At 34.9% G+C, this 17,574-nt stretch overlaps 1 protein-coding gene across 1 annotated transcript; it reads right to left on the bottom strand.

The window, feature by feature from the left end:
• Window positions 1-6,434: 6,434 nt before the first annotated feature.
• On the bottom strand, window positions 6,435-7,528 carry LOC105816281 (olfactory receptor 9K2). Its single transcript, XM_012651654.1, has one exon. The coding sequence runs from the start codon at window positions 7,450-7,452 to the stop codon at window positions 6,445-6,447; it is 1,008 nt and encodes a 335-aa protein (XP_012507108.1). The 5' UTR covers window positions 7,453-7,528; the 3' UTR covers window positions 6,435-6,444.
• Between the last annotated feature and the right edge of the window lie 10,046 nt (window positions 7,529-17,574).

The raw sequence follows: 17,574 nt of genomic DNA, 5'->3' as shown, positions 1-17,574 counted from the left end.
TTAAAAGAAACATTTAATTATCCTAAATTACAAAAAGGTTTATTGCCGTTTTGATAATATCACTGACTATGCTTCATCAAGAATAGAATTTTGCATTATTTTACTGAAGGTAAACCTGACTGGCTTGTCAAGTACAGAAAAGACCTTCAACATTTGACAGCTTTAAGAGGAACTGGTGTTTTAGAATGACTGAGAAAACAAAAACAAAAAGTAATTAGAAAACCACTGACTAAGCATAGTTGACAGAAAGATACTAATGCAAATTAATGTAAACATCTATTAAAGAAACTTTATTTATTAAAAAAAATCACAATATCATATATTCATACATGAGCACCCCAAGTAACAAAACTGATATGTATAAATCTAACATAATAGGTATGAGATTTATATATGGAGAACTACAAACTCTGATGAAATATATCGAACAAGAACTAAATAAATGGAGAGATATTCTATGTTCATGGATAAAAAGAATCAATATAGTCAAGATGTCAGTTCTTCCAAACTTGACCTGTATATTTCACACAGTTCCAATTAAAATCATAGCAAATTAATTCATGAGTATTAATAAACAGATTCTAAAGTTTACACTGTGAGATAAATTGATCCAGAATAGACAATGCAATATTAAAGGAGAAGAACAAAGTTCGAAGACTCCAAGACTTGTTATAAATCTATAGTAATCAAGACAGCATGGCATTGGCAAAGTGATGGATAAGTAGATCAATTAAACAGAATAGAGTCCAGAAATAGACCTACGTAAATATAATCAAGTGATATTTGATAAAAGAACAAAGACAATACAATGGAGAAAAGATAATTATTTTAACAAATGGTGCTGCAACAACTGGAAATTCACAAGGAAAATAATAAACTGAGGGACAGACTTTGCACACTTAATGGAAACTAACTTAAAATGGATCACAGACTGACTGAAAATAAAAAAAAATCATCATTTTGAAGCGTCATCTTCTCTTCTTGTATGCAACAACAATTAAACATTTCTCAATTGGATTGTGATGTGCCACAAAAAGAGGATTTTATACAACAACCAGCTATGACCGTGGCTGAAAGTTCCAAAGCACTTCCCAAAGCCAAACTTGCACCAAAAAAAGGTCATGGTCTCTGTTTGGTGGTCTGCTGCCTGTCTGATCCACTACAGCTTTCTGAATTCTGGCAAAACCATTACATCTGAGAAGTATGCTCAGCAAATCAATGAAATACACCGAAAACTGCAATACCTGCAGCCAGCATTGGTCAGCAGAAAAGGCCCAATTCTTCTCCACAACAATGCCCAACTGCATGTCACACAACCAATGCTTCAAAAGTTGAATGAATTGGGCAACAAAGTTTTGCCTCATCTGCCATATTTACCTGACATCTTGCCAACTGACTACCACTTCTTCAAGCATCTCGACAACTTTTTGCAGGGAAAATGCTTCCACAACCAGCAGGATGCAAAAAATAACTTCCAAGAGTTAGTCAAATCCCAAAGCGCAGATTTTATGCTACAAGAATAAACAAACTTATTTCTCATTGGCAAAAAATGTGTTGATTGTAATGGTTCCTATTTTGATTAATAAAGATGTGTTTGAGCCTAGTTATTAATACTTAAGGAAATCAGACATTTCATACTTAATGACCTAATAATATAATTTTAAATCAGAAAATGTGATGACTTCAACTTTTTCTTTTTCATAATTGCTTTGGCTATTTGGGTTTTTCTTGAGTTTTCATGGGAATTTTAGGATTTTGTTTTCTGTATTTGTGGAGAATATCATTGGAATTTTGATATTAATTGCATTAAATCTGTATACTGCTCTGTGTAGTATGCACGTTTTAATAATATCAATTTTTCTCATTGGTGAACATGGGACATCTTTCCATTTACTTGTATCTTTTCCATTTTTTATAGTTTTTGGTGTATGAATCTTTTACCCGAATTAAATTTGTTGCAAGGTATTTTATTTATTCTTTGATGCTATTGTAAATGGGATTGTTTTCCTGATTTCTTTTTCAATAAGGTTGGCATTTGTGTATAGAAATACTACTGATTTTTGTATGTTGATTTTCTATCCTGCAACTTTACTGAATTTATTAGTTCTAACAGTTTTTTGACAATTTTTGAAGTTTTCTACACATAAGATCATGTCATCTGCAAATAGAGATAATTTAACTTCTTTCTTTCTAATTTGTGTGTCTTTAATTTCCATTTCTTGTCTGGTTGGTCTTTATAGTACTTTTGGTACTCTTTTGAATAGAAATAGTGAGAGTAGGCATTCCTGCTGTGTACTGGATCTTAGTGGAAAAGCTTTCTGTTTTTCTACTGATTATGATGTTAGCTATGGGTTTTTCATAAATAGCCCTTATTATGTTGTAGAACTTTTCTTCTTGAAATTTTAAGAGTTTTTTATCAAGAAAGAATGATGAACTTTGTGAAAAGCTTTGTCTGCGTCAATTGAGGTGATCGTGTGGTTTTTTTTATCTTTCATTTTGTTAACATAATATAACACATTGGTCAATTTGCATATGTTAAACCAGGCTTGCATGCCAGGGATAAGTCTCAATTGTGATGTATAATCTTTTTGATATGTTGTTATATTTGGTTTGCTAATATTTTATTGAGGATTTTTTGCATAGAAATTCATCAGAGTCATCAAAGGTATTGGCCTGTAATTTTATTTCTTCTGGTATCTTTGTCTGGCTTAGGTATCAAAGTGATGCTAGCCTCATAAAACAGTATTGGAAATAACTCCTTCTTGCTCTATTTTTGGTAAGAGTTTAGAAGTATTGGTAATAATTCGTTGTTGATTGTTTGGTGAATTCAGTTGTGAAGCAATATGGTTTAAGGCTTTTCTATGTTGGAATATTTTAATTACTTCTTCAATCTCTTTATCTGTTATTAATATGTTTAACCTTTCAATTTCTCATTGATTGACATTTGGTAGGCTATGTTTTTCCATAAATTTATTCATTTCTCTAGGTTATACAATTAGTTGGCATAAAATTATTCATAATATTCCCTTATGATCCTTTTCATTAATGAAGCATGTGATGTAGTGTGAGCACTTTCTTTTCTGATTTTATTTGTTTGAAGCTTCTCCCTTTTATGTAGTTAGTCTAGCTGGTGGTTTGTCAATTTTGTTTATTTTTTCAAAGAACCCACTGACTTTTATTGATTTTTTAAAGGTTTTTCTCTTCTCTATTTGATTTATTTCTGTTCTGATCTTTATTATTTCCTTCCCTCTGCTATGGTTGAGTTTAGTTTGTTCTCCTTTTTCTAGCTCCTTATGGCATAATGTTAGACTATTTATTGAAATCTTTATTCTTTTTCAATGTTGGCATTTATTACTATAAATTTCTCTCTTAGAACTGCTTTTGCTGCATTCCCATAGGTTTTGATATGCGGTGTTCCATTGTTGTTTGTCTCAAGATATTTCTTAATTCCCTTTTGATTTTATCTTTTCCCCATTGGTTGTTCAGGAGCATGTGTTTCCACATATACGTGTATTCTCTGAGATTCCTCCTGTTATTGATTTCTAGTTTCATACTATAAATATTATATTATGAAACAATATTAGATATGATTTCAATCTCCTTAAATTTGTTCAGACCTCTTTTTAAGCCTACCATATACAGTCTATCCTGTCAAATGTGTCATGTACACTAGAAAAGAATGTATATTCTGTTGCTATTGGATGAAAAATTTTATATATGTTTGTTAGATCTATTTGGTCTAACGTGCAGTTCAAGTCCAGTATTTCCTTGTTAATTTTCTGTCTGTTTTATCTATCCATTGTGGAAAGAGGAGTTTGAAGTCCCCTACTATTATTCACTACTATCTGTTTATTCCTTCATGTCCATTAATATTTGCTTTATATTTGTATCTTAAACTTGCAGTCAAAAGCCTTGTTATAACCACTTATTAGTTCCAGAAGGGTATTTTTTCTGATTCCTTTAGACTTTATTCATAGCCACCATGTCATCTGCAAACAAAGATGGTTTTATTTCTTCCTTCACAATCTATGTAATTATTTGTATGAGTTTTCTAGGGATTCCATTAATGAATACCACAGATTCAGTGTCTTAAACAACAGAAATTTATTTTATTACACTTACAGAGGCTGGAAGTCCAAAATCTATGTGCCAGCAGGGGTAGTTTTCTCCAAAACCTCTCTCCTCAGCTTGCAAATGGCTGTCCTCTTGCTGCCTCTTCGCATGGTTGTCCCTCTGTGTACGTGCACCCCTAGTGTCTCTCTGCATCCCTATCTGCTTATCTTATGAGGACACCACTTAGACTGGATTAAGGCCCACCCTACAGTCTTATTTTAACTTCATTACCTTTTTGAAGGGTTTATCTGCAAATGCAGTCACATTCTGAGGTACTAGGGGTTAGGGCTTCACTTTGAGGGGATCCAATTCTGCCCATAACACATTTGTTTCCTTATCTTGTCTTATTGAATTAGCTAGAAATTTCAGTACAATATTAAAAAAGATAAGGTGAGAGAAGACATCCTTGCCTTGTTCCTGATCATAGCAAGAAATTTCTAGTTTCTTGGCATTAAGTATGATGTTAGCTGTGGCTTTTCTATACAAGTTCTTTATCAAGGTGAGGAGGTTTTCCCTTTATTTCTAGTTTCTGAGAGCTCCTGCACTTTTTATCTGTTTGTACCTTCACCACACACACTTATTTAATTTAAAAAATGGGGAGATACAGCTTCTTTTTTGCACTCTCCTCATAGTAAGCAGTTAATGTGCTCTGTGCATTTTACCTACAGTTTTTCAAATCTGGCTTTTTTCATTGACTTTGGCATACTTTAAGCCCACATCAATATCAGGAACCACTGCAGCAAGTTCCTTGACTCCAATCTAATGTCCTTTAAATCCATCTTCCACACAGCCCAAGAAGAGTTTCAATTATTACCAGCCACCTTTTTTCAGGCCCCCCATCTTGTGATTTTTTATTGATAATTTTGGCACAAATCTCTGGACTGTAATGTATGCCCAAAGATTTGACCATCTCTATAAATTATAAACTCCCTAAAGAATTAGGTTATTTATCCTGGGCCTACAATGAGGCCACTACATATTACACATTCAGTAAAATTAATCAAATAAATAAATAAATTTAGGACCATAGATGAGTAAATTTTGGATTATACTCTATTTTGATGACTCTCTCAATTCCATATCTTCATTAAATATTCCTTAGCAAACACAAGACAAACCTGTGAAGATCAAAATTGAAAGAACGATTGCTAGAAATTTTTTTCAGATTTCTATCACCCACTTTAGTTCTTCATATTAGGATCCAGAAACTAGCAGTGCCTCAGAGCACTCCATAATGCTGGAATATTTGATGTTCCAATTTAATGTATTAGTGAAACTTGTTTATTTCTTCTTATTTTTACTTAATCTCTATGTAACACATAAAAACATTTGATCAAGGTGAAAATTTAATAAGAACATGCTAATGAAATTAGTTAAAAATTGGAAAAATTTTTTTTATTTATTTATTAAATTTCAAAATATTAAGGGGGTACAAATGTATTTGTTACATGGATACATTGTATAATGCTGAACTCGGGGCTTTTTAGAGTGTCTGTCACCAGAAGAGTTTTCATTGTATGCAATAGGTAAGCTTTATCCCTCACTTTCCTCACGACCTCCCCCCTTCTTGGTTTCCAGTGTCCTTTACAACTGTTGTGCCCACGTGTTCCCATTGTTTAGCTTCCACTTTTTAGTGAGAACATGTGGTACTTCTTTTTCCATTCCTGAGACACTTCACTTAGGATAATGGTTTCCAGTTCCATCCAAGTTGCTTAGAAAGACATTATTTCATCCCTTTTTATGGCTGAGCAGTACGACATGATACACACACACACACACACACACACACACACACACACACACCACATTTTCTTTATCCACTCATGAACTGATAGGCACCTAGGTTGATTCCATAGCTTTAAAATTGTGAATTGTGCTGCAATAAACATTCAAGTGACAGACAAATATTTTATTTTTAAAAATCTGGGCATCTTTGTTAATTATCCATGATTATTTATAGGAGGAATGGGCAATCGCAAAGATAAACGCTAGATAAAATTTTGTTAAAGCAGTATAATAAAATAAAATACAAAAGAATTGTTCAATAGTATTCCATAAGAATCAATACATATAAATTCTGTGAAATGTGTTATTGGAGACAAGTGGAAGGGATCATCAATAAAAATTCTCCACTAATAGGACATTTCCAACATCCAAGACTTTCACAATTAATAATATCTCAGGGGGAAAAAAAAGGTAACATATGCAAAGTGTGCATCATATGGAAACAGTGACAGTATTTTTATGACATTCAGGAGAATGAATTTTATTAATGGCTACAAGGGGTATAAAATAAACAGCCACAACACAATGAAGAAAGAAAAATACTACTCACAGAATAGTATTTTTCTTCTCTAGAAGTTTTTTTATGGCCTCTTTGACATCTTTGTTCCTCAGAGAGTAAATCAAAGGATTCAACATGGGAGTGACTAGAGAGTAACACAAGGAGGCCACTTTGCTCAGTTCAGGAAATCTGTCAGGAGTAAGATACATAAAAAAGACAGCACCATACAGTACACTCACTACTCCCAGGTGAGAACTGCAAGTTGAAAAGGCTTTCTTACGTCCCTCTGTGGAACGTATGTTGAGAACTGTGGACACAATGTACATGTAAGAAACAACTATGACTATGACGGTGGGCAAGATAATGACAGAGGATAAGGAAAAAGATATCATTCTGTGGATAAAGAGATCTGAACAAGATAGTCTCTGAAGTGGACGAGTATCACAGTAAAAGTGATCAACAGCCCGAGAAGCACAAAAGGATAAAGTAAATGTCATGCTGGTCTGAAGAACTGAGCTAATGCAGCCACAAAAATAGGAACAAGCCACCAACTGAGTGCAGAGACGTGTCGACATCTGAACAGAGTAAAGGAGAGGGTTGCAGATGGCAATGAAGCGATCATAAGCCATGGCTGCCAGGAGAAATCCCTCAGTGACAATGAACAGGGCAAAGAGAAAGAGTTGAGCCACACAGCCTGCAAAGGAGATGGACTTGCTCACAGACCAGAAGTTGATCATAGCCTTGGGTGCAATAACAGACGAATAGAAGAGATCAATGAAGGAGAGATTGCCTAGGAAAAAATACATTGGTGTGTTCAGCCGAGGATCAGTCATAATAATGGCCATCATGCCAACATTCCCTAGAAGGACTGTGGTGTATACAAGCAGAAATAACAGGAAGAGGAGAATGTGGATCTCTGGGCGGACCCTGAAGCCTATGAGAATGAAGTCAGTCATTTCTGAGTGATTACTTGCTCCCCTGTCACCCATGGCAGAGACCTGCTGAGAGACACAAGGCAAAATAATCAAATGAACTCTTGGCTTTGATCCTAACATTACACATAATCTCTTACACAATTGGGATTTACAAAGCTATTCTGTAATCATAATTCATTTCAGTTTCATAAATATATTGTGACTTCTATTAAAGCCAACCAACTAATGTTAAATATTATACAAAGATTAGTTGTTTTCCTTAATTCCTTTACTTAAGTGGTGGAATTTGGTCTTTTGTCTCTGCATCTAATACAATGCCTTTCTACCCAAATATCTTTCACATTTACAATTATCACTTCTCTATACATTTCCCACTCACGATTTACAGAATAACGTCAACATCATGAAGCAAGGACTGGAAGAGGGCACAAATAATTGAGTAACTTACATTCAGGAAACATGTTAGGTAGTCTGGAGATATTTCCAGATTAAGTAGTCAAGTTTAGTAAAATTTAGGGGCTTAGAGTATGAACAGATATAAAGAAGTTTAAAAACACTTAGGAGGTACAATTACCTTTTGGAAGTCACAGAAACTGAATTCTGATGAAAGTTATATACTCACTAAGATAAAAGGTGGGTATATAACAAAAGTTATTAATACTCACATTTTAGGAATTCTCTTCCAGATAGGCAATCAAAGCCCATTTATAAAGAAAATGTCCCTGCAATTCATGGGCCCAAGACTCAGCTCTTTAAGAAGAGATCTAAAGGTAGTCAAGATAAGAGTCACTTTAGAAATTAATACCGCAAAATATACGTATGGGGAATTTTGATTTCATTCTTATTTGCTGTGAATACAACATTCATAGCCTTGATTAACTCATTTGTTAGACAGCTCGAATAGGTGTTTAACTCCTTATATTAACAGTACAATCCATTTTTTCTCTCTCCGCAAGGTTTATATACCTAATTCTGTCTAGGCAATAATGATAACAAATCTTTATGTGGCACTGTTTATATGTCAGATACTTTTCTAAATGCTTTTAGAATAGTTCATTTAGTCCATACAATAATAATATGAGGGAGGTATTATTAAATTCCTATGTTTATAGATAAAGAAACTGAGGTACAGAGAAAAAATGGCTGCTCAAGTACACCTACTAGGATTATAATCAGGATTTTAAGCCAAAAAACTTGGCTCCAGAATCCATGCTCTTAATCATTACTAATAATTAACTACTACACTATGTCACGTTTTGATAGGGAGCCCTTCCTGTTCCTTTAACTGACTTACTTTTGCTTGTAATTTAATTAAGGTTTCTTATCTTCAGAATAAATCCTCTAATTCTTCCCCCTAGGTTAAAACATCTCTTCCAAAGATATCACTATATTCTGACATTAATATGAAATATTAAGCATTCTTCAGTTGACCATAACTTACTTAAAATCAAACTCAACCTGTTGTCCATATATTGGTGGCATTTTGTTCTGTGTCTGGCAAATGACAATCAATATATAGGTAAAAGTTGGATGATAATGGTTATGCAGAATCATTTATGGCAGAGTAAGTATTCAGTAAATGATAGCTATTATTATTTTATTATATATTTCAGTGCTTGGTTCACCCCATAATTCACACCAAAATAATTAGTGCTAACTAGCCAGAAAGTTGGTAACATGTATGTGGTCTTTTTTGGATAAACCACTCTAAGGTGAGGAAATGAATCAAAGAAACTGTTAATAGAGAAAATAAAGAAATCTGAGAGAAATGGAATATTTTGCCAGAGAATAAAGACGATTCAGAGAAAAATTGCATGGTGTATTTTCATTTTGAAAGACTGTATTAAATGTTGAAAATGAAATATTTATAAGCTCTATAAAAAAATAAGTATGCAAATAATTACATTACAGAGGACTATAATTTTAGTTAGATCATATTTTGGGTCTGAGAAGATGGGAGATATAAGAAGTGAAAAAGTTCTACCTGAAGTAGTCATGAAATATCACTTTTTGAAAAATATTTTATTAATCTGCTTTTAATCTTGCATAGAGGCAAGGATCCAGGTTATTTTAATTTTCAAGATTTATTCTTATCACACTCAATGCAGCATTACTTTTCAATATTAATATTAAATATTAATTATTCCTCACTTGACAATAATGTCATTAAGATCAAACTCAACTTGTTCACTGTATATTGTCACTGTAATGTTCTACATCTGGTAAATGACAATCAAACAACACATATTTATTATATAGATAAAAGTTGATAATGAGCATGCAGAATTAGAGAAAATGCTTAATAAATTTATATCAGAAATGTTATAAATGTCATAACCTCATAAACATTAATAAATTTATGACTGAAGACACTTATACCTGGAAAAGGGAGTTTTTCCCAGAGAAGCCAACAAACAAGTAGTCAGTTTGACCCTGATTATTTGTCAAAAACTTACATGTTTTAAATGTTACTTTTACCTTGTACTCTTTGGTAGCTTGTCAAATTCTGTTAAAAATGAAGCTGCAAAATTCCAATGTTTCCTTGTTTACTGTTTAATTCTAGAAAGAGTGAATATAAAGTTATTTAATGACTGTGTCGCAACTACACGGACTGAAAAATCATTACTTTAAGATAAAATGAATGCTTCCCCCAAATTCACGTGCATTACCCCAGCTTTACATTTTTGCCATACAAAAATGTCATCCTCTTTGCTCTATTTAGAAAACTGTCCTTTCCTTTAGTAGTTGATTTCTTAAAAAATTCTATAGTCCTTTTTAGAAGAGAAACAAGGTGAATATTGCAAACATTGTTCTAGCAAAACTGAAATAATTCCAGGAATTATATTCTATACTTATGCAAAGCGAGACTGAGGAGCCAATCCACAGGGTATTCTCTATCCTGCACTCTTAGATGCTTTATGTTTTTAAGGAAAAAGATCAGATTACCATGTATATGCAAGTAGAGGCCCTGAGCCATTTGGAATCTCTAATCAACTGCTAAAATATTAGCAGCAGTTGTCTGTAAGGGCTTTGGTTTTGCTATGACACTGTAACTTTTTCAAATAATTGCAGCATTGAAATTTCACTCATCTTCTGGGAGATGGTACCTCTGGGAGAGAAGAAAACAAGTCAATTACTAAGACATCTAGGATCCAGTAGCAAAGTCCATGAGGAACTCAGAGGCTCTAGATTTTAAAAACAAACAAGCAAACAAACAAAAACCTAATTCACTTTAAAGTACACACAAGAATTTCTTTCTTTCCTTGTGTGAATCACTGGGGACAGACCAAAATGAACTTCAATTTTAATGTCTTCACTGAAAAAGGAGAATTTTTAATTAATTATTATACTATAATTTTTGATAAATAAATAAAAATAGATATGAAAGAAAATAGCAAAATATAATTTATAGAAAAATTCCTAGTTCTAGTTTTAATTTAATTTTTTTGAAATTCCATTCAACCAAAACTCTCTCTGATGATTTTTTTAGCTATATTTTTCAATAGTAATTAATTATAAGAAATAGAATAACATGAACATCATATGGAGCAAAGCTCAACAATTCTCCTCTAATTCATCAAGAAAAGGTTAAATAAGGACTGAGTAAATCTAACATTGGGTTCACTTTGGAATTTTAATTGCTTGAAAGTTGTTTATCCACTTGTCATGAATTAAGTTATTAATTTCCCATAAGTCCTTATATGCATATTTCAAAATGCCTTAAAGGACTGTTCTGTATCAGTCAAAAATTCATAATTTGTATTTGACAAAAGTTAAGTCATCAAGCTAACTGCTATTAATGTATAAAATAGTCAGGAAAAGGGAATGGGTGAAAAGGAAGAAAAAATAATGGTGGTTCATAAACTCATCATATATGCAGCTGATCAAAGTCAATAGTTACATTTTTCCATTCCACTCTCCCTTTAGTCTGAATAACAGCTTCAATATATTGAAGTTATTTACCTGGTAGGGTGACAGAAACTTCATTGATGAAGGCTCTGAGACTTTGTGATCCCACCTGTGTTGAATTGTTGCATTTCATTAATATTTGTAATTAGTCATGGCAGGACTAGAAGACTTCCTGGAAAATTCCCTGGGTTATTGATATATACTTTTCCCTGTCTCTTTTCTTTTAATATCTTTTGCTAATAAGAATCAGTTACCTAAAAAATACAAAGCATTTATTTTACCTGTTGGCCCAGCAAAATGAATGTGTTTAGGAGGCAGCCTCAACTTAGAGCTCATTTTACCAATTGCTGTGCTCCCTGGCAAAATTATCCGTCTGTTAGGTAGTAAGAATAATAATGCAGCAGAGTTCATTGTCATAGGGACATCAAGAAAAAACGTTGAAGGATAGTTGGTAGGTTTTACAGTAGTGGTTGCCATTCACATTTTGAACCCTGTAATTGAAACTATAGTCTGATTATGAGAGAAATAGATGACAGTTACCCAACTTTATAAAATGACAACGATCAGTTTGACCAAGCAAGTTTTCAAAAAGGGAGTTCACCATTCGATAAGTTCATCTGATTCTGTTTGACTCGGTGCATGATAGATAGTTCTATTGAATTTCATGGGTATCATGCCTTTGCCTTACCTCTCTTGTAAAATGAGTGACTCGTGCCAAAGCACTAGTGCCACATGGCATAATAGTGACTGAGATGTTTGTTGATTATTGATACAGTGGTATTAACAAAAGCAATGTAAGCAGGAAAGGTAAAATGATATCTAGAGCAGTGTCTGAGCAATCAGGCTGATAGCCCTAGATTTGGGAAGCTTATCAGAGACTTATTTTTGATGACTGTTTTCAGAAAACTGGACACTCAGCATTGGCAGTCTCCAGGTTAGCCTCTGTTGAGAAATCCATGTTGTTGAGTTCTATTGCTTCCACCATGATCCTATCATTGATGAGAACCCGATGAATGAGCAGTGAGCTGCATGGAAAAGAAGTCAGAAAAGAATAAGTCATTGCTTTCCCTAGATTACTGAGAACTTTCTCCACATCTGATTGATGTGATTTACTGAGCATTTTTACGGGAAACTAATATTCCCACATTTTTTGACCATTCACAAAGTCCTTATATATGCAGCTGGTCAGTGGCAATTGTTGATATTTATCCATTCCATGTTTGCTTTGATCACATTGTCAATTATCCCTCAATTTTATTGTGTCAAAGGTCCCAGATATCCAGCTAAACTATTAGCCCACTGCCTGTGTAGGTATACTGGGCCATATACCAGGCACTAGAGCATCAAGGCATGCAACTTGAATTTATGTCCATTAAGAATATGTTTCTTACCCAGTGTCCTTCAAGAAACACTTCTGAGTTGAACTGGTTTGGGCAGTAGTCCATTTCCACTTGGTGCTTATATTACATGCAGCACCATCTATGCACCTGGATCAATTCATTTTTTCCTCAGAAACTGGGTCTAGGCAACGTCACATATGATTATAGATGTAGGTGGAAAGAAAGGCGGCAATGCAGCAGGGGCAGGTACACTGGATATAGGAGCCATTCACTAATAAAAATTTACTTCTGACTTTAACTTACACTTGAGCCAGACATCATATATACAACTTTCACAAAAACAATACATATTTAATCATAATAGAAAATTCTGAGCAGTATATAAAATGGAAAATGGGAGAAATTAAAAATTAAAAATACCTCATTCTCACTATCATATGCAGAAGGTTTTATGGGGAAGTCCAGCATGAAGTTATTTCTAGTTCACAGAAGCTGCTGCAGAGAATGAAATACACATAAATGATATTCAACTCACTTAATAAGCATGTTATAACCTAAATGGCAAAAAGGGATAAGGAAAGAAAAAGAAAAATCAAAAAGTATTTTGAGACAAATGAATGGAAACACACACCAAAACTTATGAGATACGGCAAAAGCAGTTGTAACAGGGAAGTTTACGGTGATAAATGCCTACATGAAGAAAGAAGAAAGATCTCAAATAAACAACTTTAGACCCTATGGAACTAAGGAAAGATGAACAAGCTAAGACCAAAGCTAGCAGAAGTAAGAAAATAATAAAGACTACAGCATAAATAAATAAAATCAAAACTAAAATAATAAATAACAAAAAAGATAAACAAAATTTATAAACATTTAGCTAGACTAACCAAGAAGAAAACAGAGAGGATCCAAATAAATAAAATTAAAATGAAAGAGGAGACATCACAACTGAGGCCACAGAAATAGATCATAAAAGGCTACTATGAACAATTATATGCCAACAAAATAAATAAAATGAATGGATAAATTTCTGAGATCATACAACCTACCAAGACTGGATTATGAAGAAATAGAAAAACCTCAACAAACCAATAACAAGTAAGAAGATTGAACCAATAATCAAAACAGGTTCCAACAAAGAGAAGCCCAGGATGACATGGCTTCATGGGTGAATTCTACCATACATTTAAAGAAGAATTACCTCCAAGGGTGTAGCCTGCCCTGCCAGGCTGGGGAAAAGAATTTGGAGATACCTCAAAGAGCTACAAGTCGAACTACCATTTGATTCAGCAATACCACTATTAGGCATCTGCCCAAAGGAACAAAATTCATTCTATAATAAAGACATCTGCACTTGAATGTTTATGGCAGCACAATTCACTATAGCAAGGATGTGGAAACAACCCAAGTGCTCATCAATAGATGAGCACCTTAATAAAATGTGGCATATGTATACCATGGAGTTCTACTCAGCTACAAAAAACAATGGTGATCTAGCACCTCTTGTATTATCTTGGATAGAGCTGGAGCCCATTCTACTAAATGAAGTCTCACAAGAATGGAAAAACAAGCACCACATGTACTCACTGTCAAATTGGTATTAACTGATCAACATTTATGTGCACGTAAACTAATAACATTCATCGGGTGTTGGGCAGGTGGGGTGGATGAAGGGATGGGTATATTCACACCTAATGGGTGTGGTGCACACCTTCTGGGGGATGGACACGCTTAAAGCTCTGACTCGGGCAGTACAAAGGCAATATGTGTAACCTAAACATTTGTAGCCCCGTAATATGCTGAAAAAAAAAAACAACAACCTTACAAGCCTGAAGTCGGTGTGTTGAAATATTCAAAGTCCTGGAAGAAAAAAAAAAGCCCTTCGACTACGAACCCTATGTCCAACAAACTGTCCTTCAAAAATAAGGGAGAAATTAAAACATTGCCAGATAACCAAAAGCCGAGACCACCAGATCCGCCCTGCAATGAAGACAGTGCTTCCACTTCAAAAGAAAGGACGCCAGACAGGAACTCAAAGCGTTGTGAAGAAATAAAGACCTCTGGTAAAGGTAAATACATGGACCATTATAAAAGCTAGTACTATTTTTGTTTTGTACATGATTTAACAGACTAATGTATCAAAAAATCCTATTATTAGTTGTTGTTTTTGGAGAAACGATGCAAACACATGTAATCTGATGATGCCAATAACTGAAAAAGCAATTCGGCAAGAGAAAGAAATAAAAGGCAGTCAAATTGAAAAGGAAGACATAAAGTTGTCGGTTTGCAAAAGACATGATCCCATATATGCAAAACACTTAAGATTCTACAAAAGAACTGTCAGAACTAAAGGAAATTTAGCAAAGTATCAGGCATATGGAATCCCAGAGGACCCCAAATAAACAAAACAATCCTGAAAAAGAACAAACTTGGAGGTCTTTACACTTCCTGTTTTCAAAACTCATTATAAGCTCCAGTAATCAAAACAGGATGGCCCTGGCATGGACAGACCTACAGAGCAATGAAGTAGAACACTGAGCCCAGAAATAAACATCATGGATGGTTAAATTCTTTCTGACAAGAGTGCCAGGACCATCCACTGGGGATAGGATAGTCTCTTCAGCAAATGGTGCTGGGACAACTGAACATCCACATGCAAGAGAATGAAATTGGACCCCGATATAACACCATACACAAAAATTAACTCACAGTGAATTGAAGATCTGCATGTTAAGGGCTAAAACTATAAAATGATAGAAGAAAACATAAGAGGAAAGCTTCATACAATAGGTTTGACATTGATTTTTTTGATATAACACCAAAAGCATGGACTACAAATTAAAAGAGGTTAAACCGGACTACATCAAAATCTAAAAGTTCTGTGTATCAAAGGACGTAACAGAGCCAAAGCCAACCTATGGAATGAGAGAAAATACCTGCAAATCATTTACCTGATAGGGGATTCACATCTAGAATTTGTAGAGAACTCCTACATGCTGACAACACAAAACACATCACCTAATTAAACAATGGGCAAAGGACTTAAACAGATATTTCTCCAAAAGTGATATATAAATGGCCACATGCTCATGAAAACATCCTCACTAGTCATCAGAGTAATGCAAATCAAAACCACAATGGAAACTGGCTTTCCACTCCTTAGGATGGCTATTACCCAAACAACACCAGAAAACACTAAGTGTCTGTGGCTGGCACGGTGACTCAAGCCTGTAATTCCAGCACTCTGGGAGACTGGATGGGAGGATCTCTTCAGGTGAGGAGTTCCAGACCAGCCTGAGCAAGAATGACACCCAGTCTCTAGTGAACATAGAACAAAAATTATCTGGGCAATTAAAAATAGAAACAAACAAAAAAATAGCTAGACATGGTGGGGAGTGCCTATAGTTCCAGCTACTCGGGAGGCTGAGGCAGGAGGATCACTTGAGCCCAGGAGTTTGAGGTTGCCGTGAGCTAGGCTGATGCCAGGGCATTCGAGCCCAGGCAACAGAGACTCTTTCTCAAAAAAGAAAAAAAAGTAAGTGTTGGTGAAGATGTGGAGAAATTGGAACTCTCATGCACTGGTGGAGACAATGTACAATGGTGTCACTGCTGTTGAAAATAGCATGGTGGTTTCTCAGAAAATTAAACAGAATTATTGTGTGATCCAGCAATCCCACCTGTGGGCATATACCCAAAGGTATCAAAAGCACAATCTCAAAGAGATATTTTTGTCCACTTACATTCATAGCAGTGTTATTTACAATAGCCAAAAGGTGGAAGCAACCCAAGTGTTCACCAGTGATGAAAGATAAACCAAACATGGTCGATACATAGGGTGGACTGTTATTCAGCCTGAAAAAGGAAAGATATTCTGCCACATGCTACCACATGGATGAACCTGGAGGACATTTTGCTGAGTGAATATGCCAGTCACAAAAGGTAAATACTGTCAAATTCCACTGATATGAGGTACCCAGAGTAGTCAAATTCATGGAGAAAGGAAGAAGAAGGGTGGTTGCAGGGGGCGGGGGCTGGGGGGGATGGGAATTAGGGAGTTATTGTTTCTTGGGTAGGGTTTCTGTTTACTAGATGAGTTGCGTAGATAAGTGGTGGTGATGCTCGCACAACAATGTGCGAGCCACTGAGCTGTACATATAAAAGTACAAAGCTGGGAGGTTTTCTGTTATGTGTATTTTATCATAATCAAAATAAATAAGGTTTTAAAACTTTAAAACATTGATGAAAAATAAAGGCAGGGATGTAGGGCAACTGTTAGTAGCAGTTTCAATTCATAGAACCACTTTGAGAAAGATATTTGACAGTAACTGCTCTTCCATGCAGGCCGATAGCCGAGGAGTCTCACTTTTAGGGACACACCCAACAGAAATGCCTAAGTGTGTCCCCAAAAAGGAAGGTGCACAGATATTCTTAGCAGCCCTGTAGATCAGAGCCCCAAACTGAAAGGAGCCGAAGTGCACAGAGTAGCATGGGTAAATCTATTCACACAATGGCATAATGTATAGAAATGTGAGTAAAGGATGTGCAGCGTGCAACAAATGAGGAATCTCACGAAAAATATTGAGCTGAGGAAGTCAATACAGAGGAGTTTATGCTCAGTGATTTCCTTTATAGAAACTGCAGCATCAAGCAACATTGAGCTGTGCTGGTAGAAGTCAAGATAGTGGTTTCCTTGGCCAGAGACTAGACATCGCATGGATCTCCAGGAGATTCTGGGGTGCCAATAGTCTGTTTCTTGATGTGGATACTGGATACAGGATGTGTTCAATATCTGGGAAAACATTATTGTAAATTGTATGTCCATGTGAATTATTCTGATATTAAAAATTTTTAATTTAAAAACATCAGATTGCATATCAACCCCAGGATCAAAGAGAGACCCTCAGCCTGTCGTACCTTCCCTAGCAAAAGCAAGTTCACGGTGATCATGTGGTTCTCTTTGTGTAGAGAGGCTGCCACTAGGCTCTAAGCAGTG

Source organism: Propithecus coquereli, unplaced genomic scaffold (genome assembly GCF_000956105.1).
Source record: "Propithecus coquereli isolate 6110/MARCELLA unplaced genomic scaffold, Pcoq_1.0 Scaffold111, whole genome shotgun sequence".
Taxonomy (NCBI): domain Eukaryota; kingdom Metazoa; phylum Chordata; class Mammalia; order Primates; family Indriidae; genus Propithecus; species Propithecus coquereli.
The sequence above is the reverse complement of the archived record's forward strand: the minus strand, read 5'-3'. Positions and strand labels throughout refer to the sequence as shown.

What these genes read in the sequence shown, in the direction of transcription:
- LOC105816281 (XM_012651654.1), bottom strand. Translation starts at nt 7,452, where the DNA reads ATGTTAGGATCAAAGCCAAGAGTTCATTTGATTATTTTGCCTTGTGTC.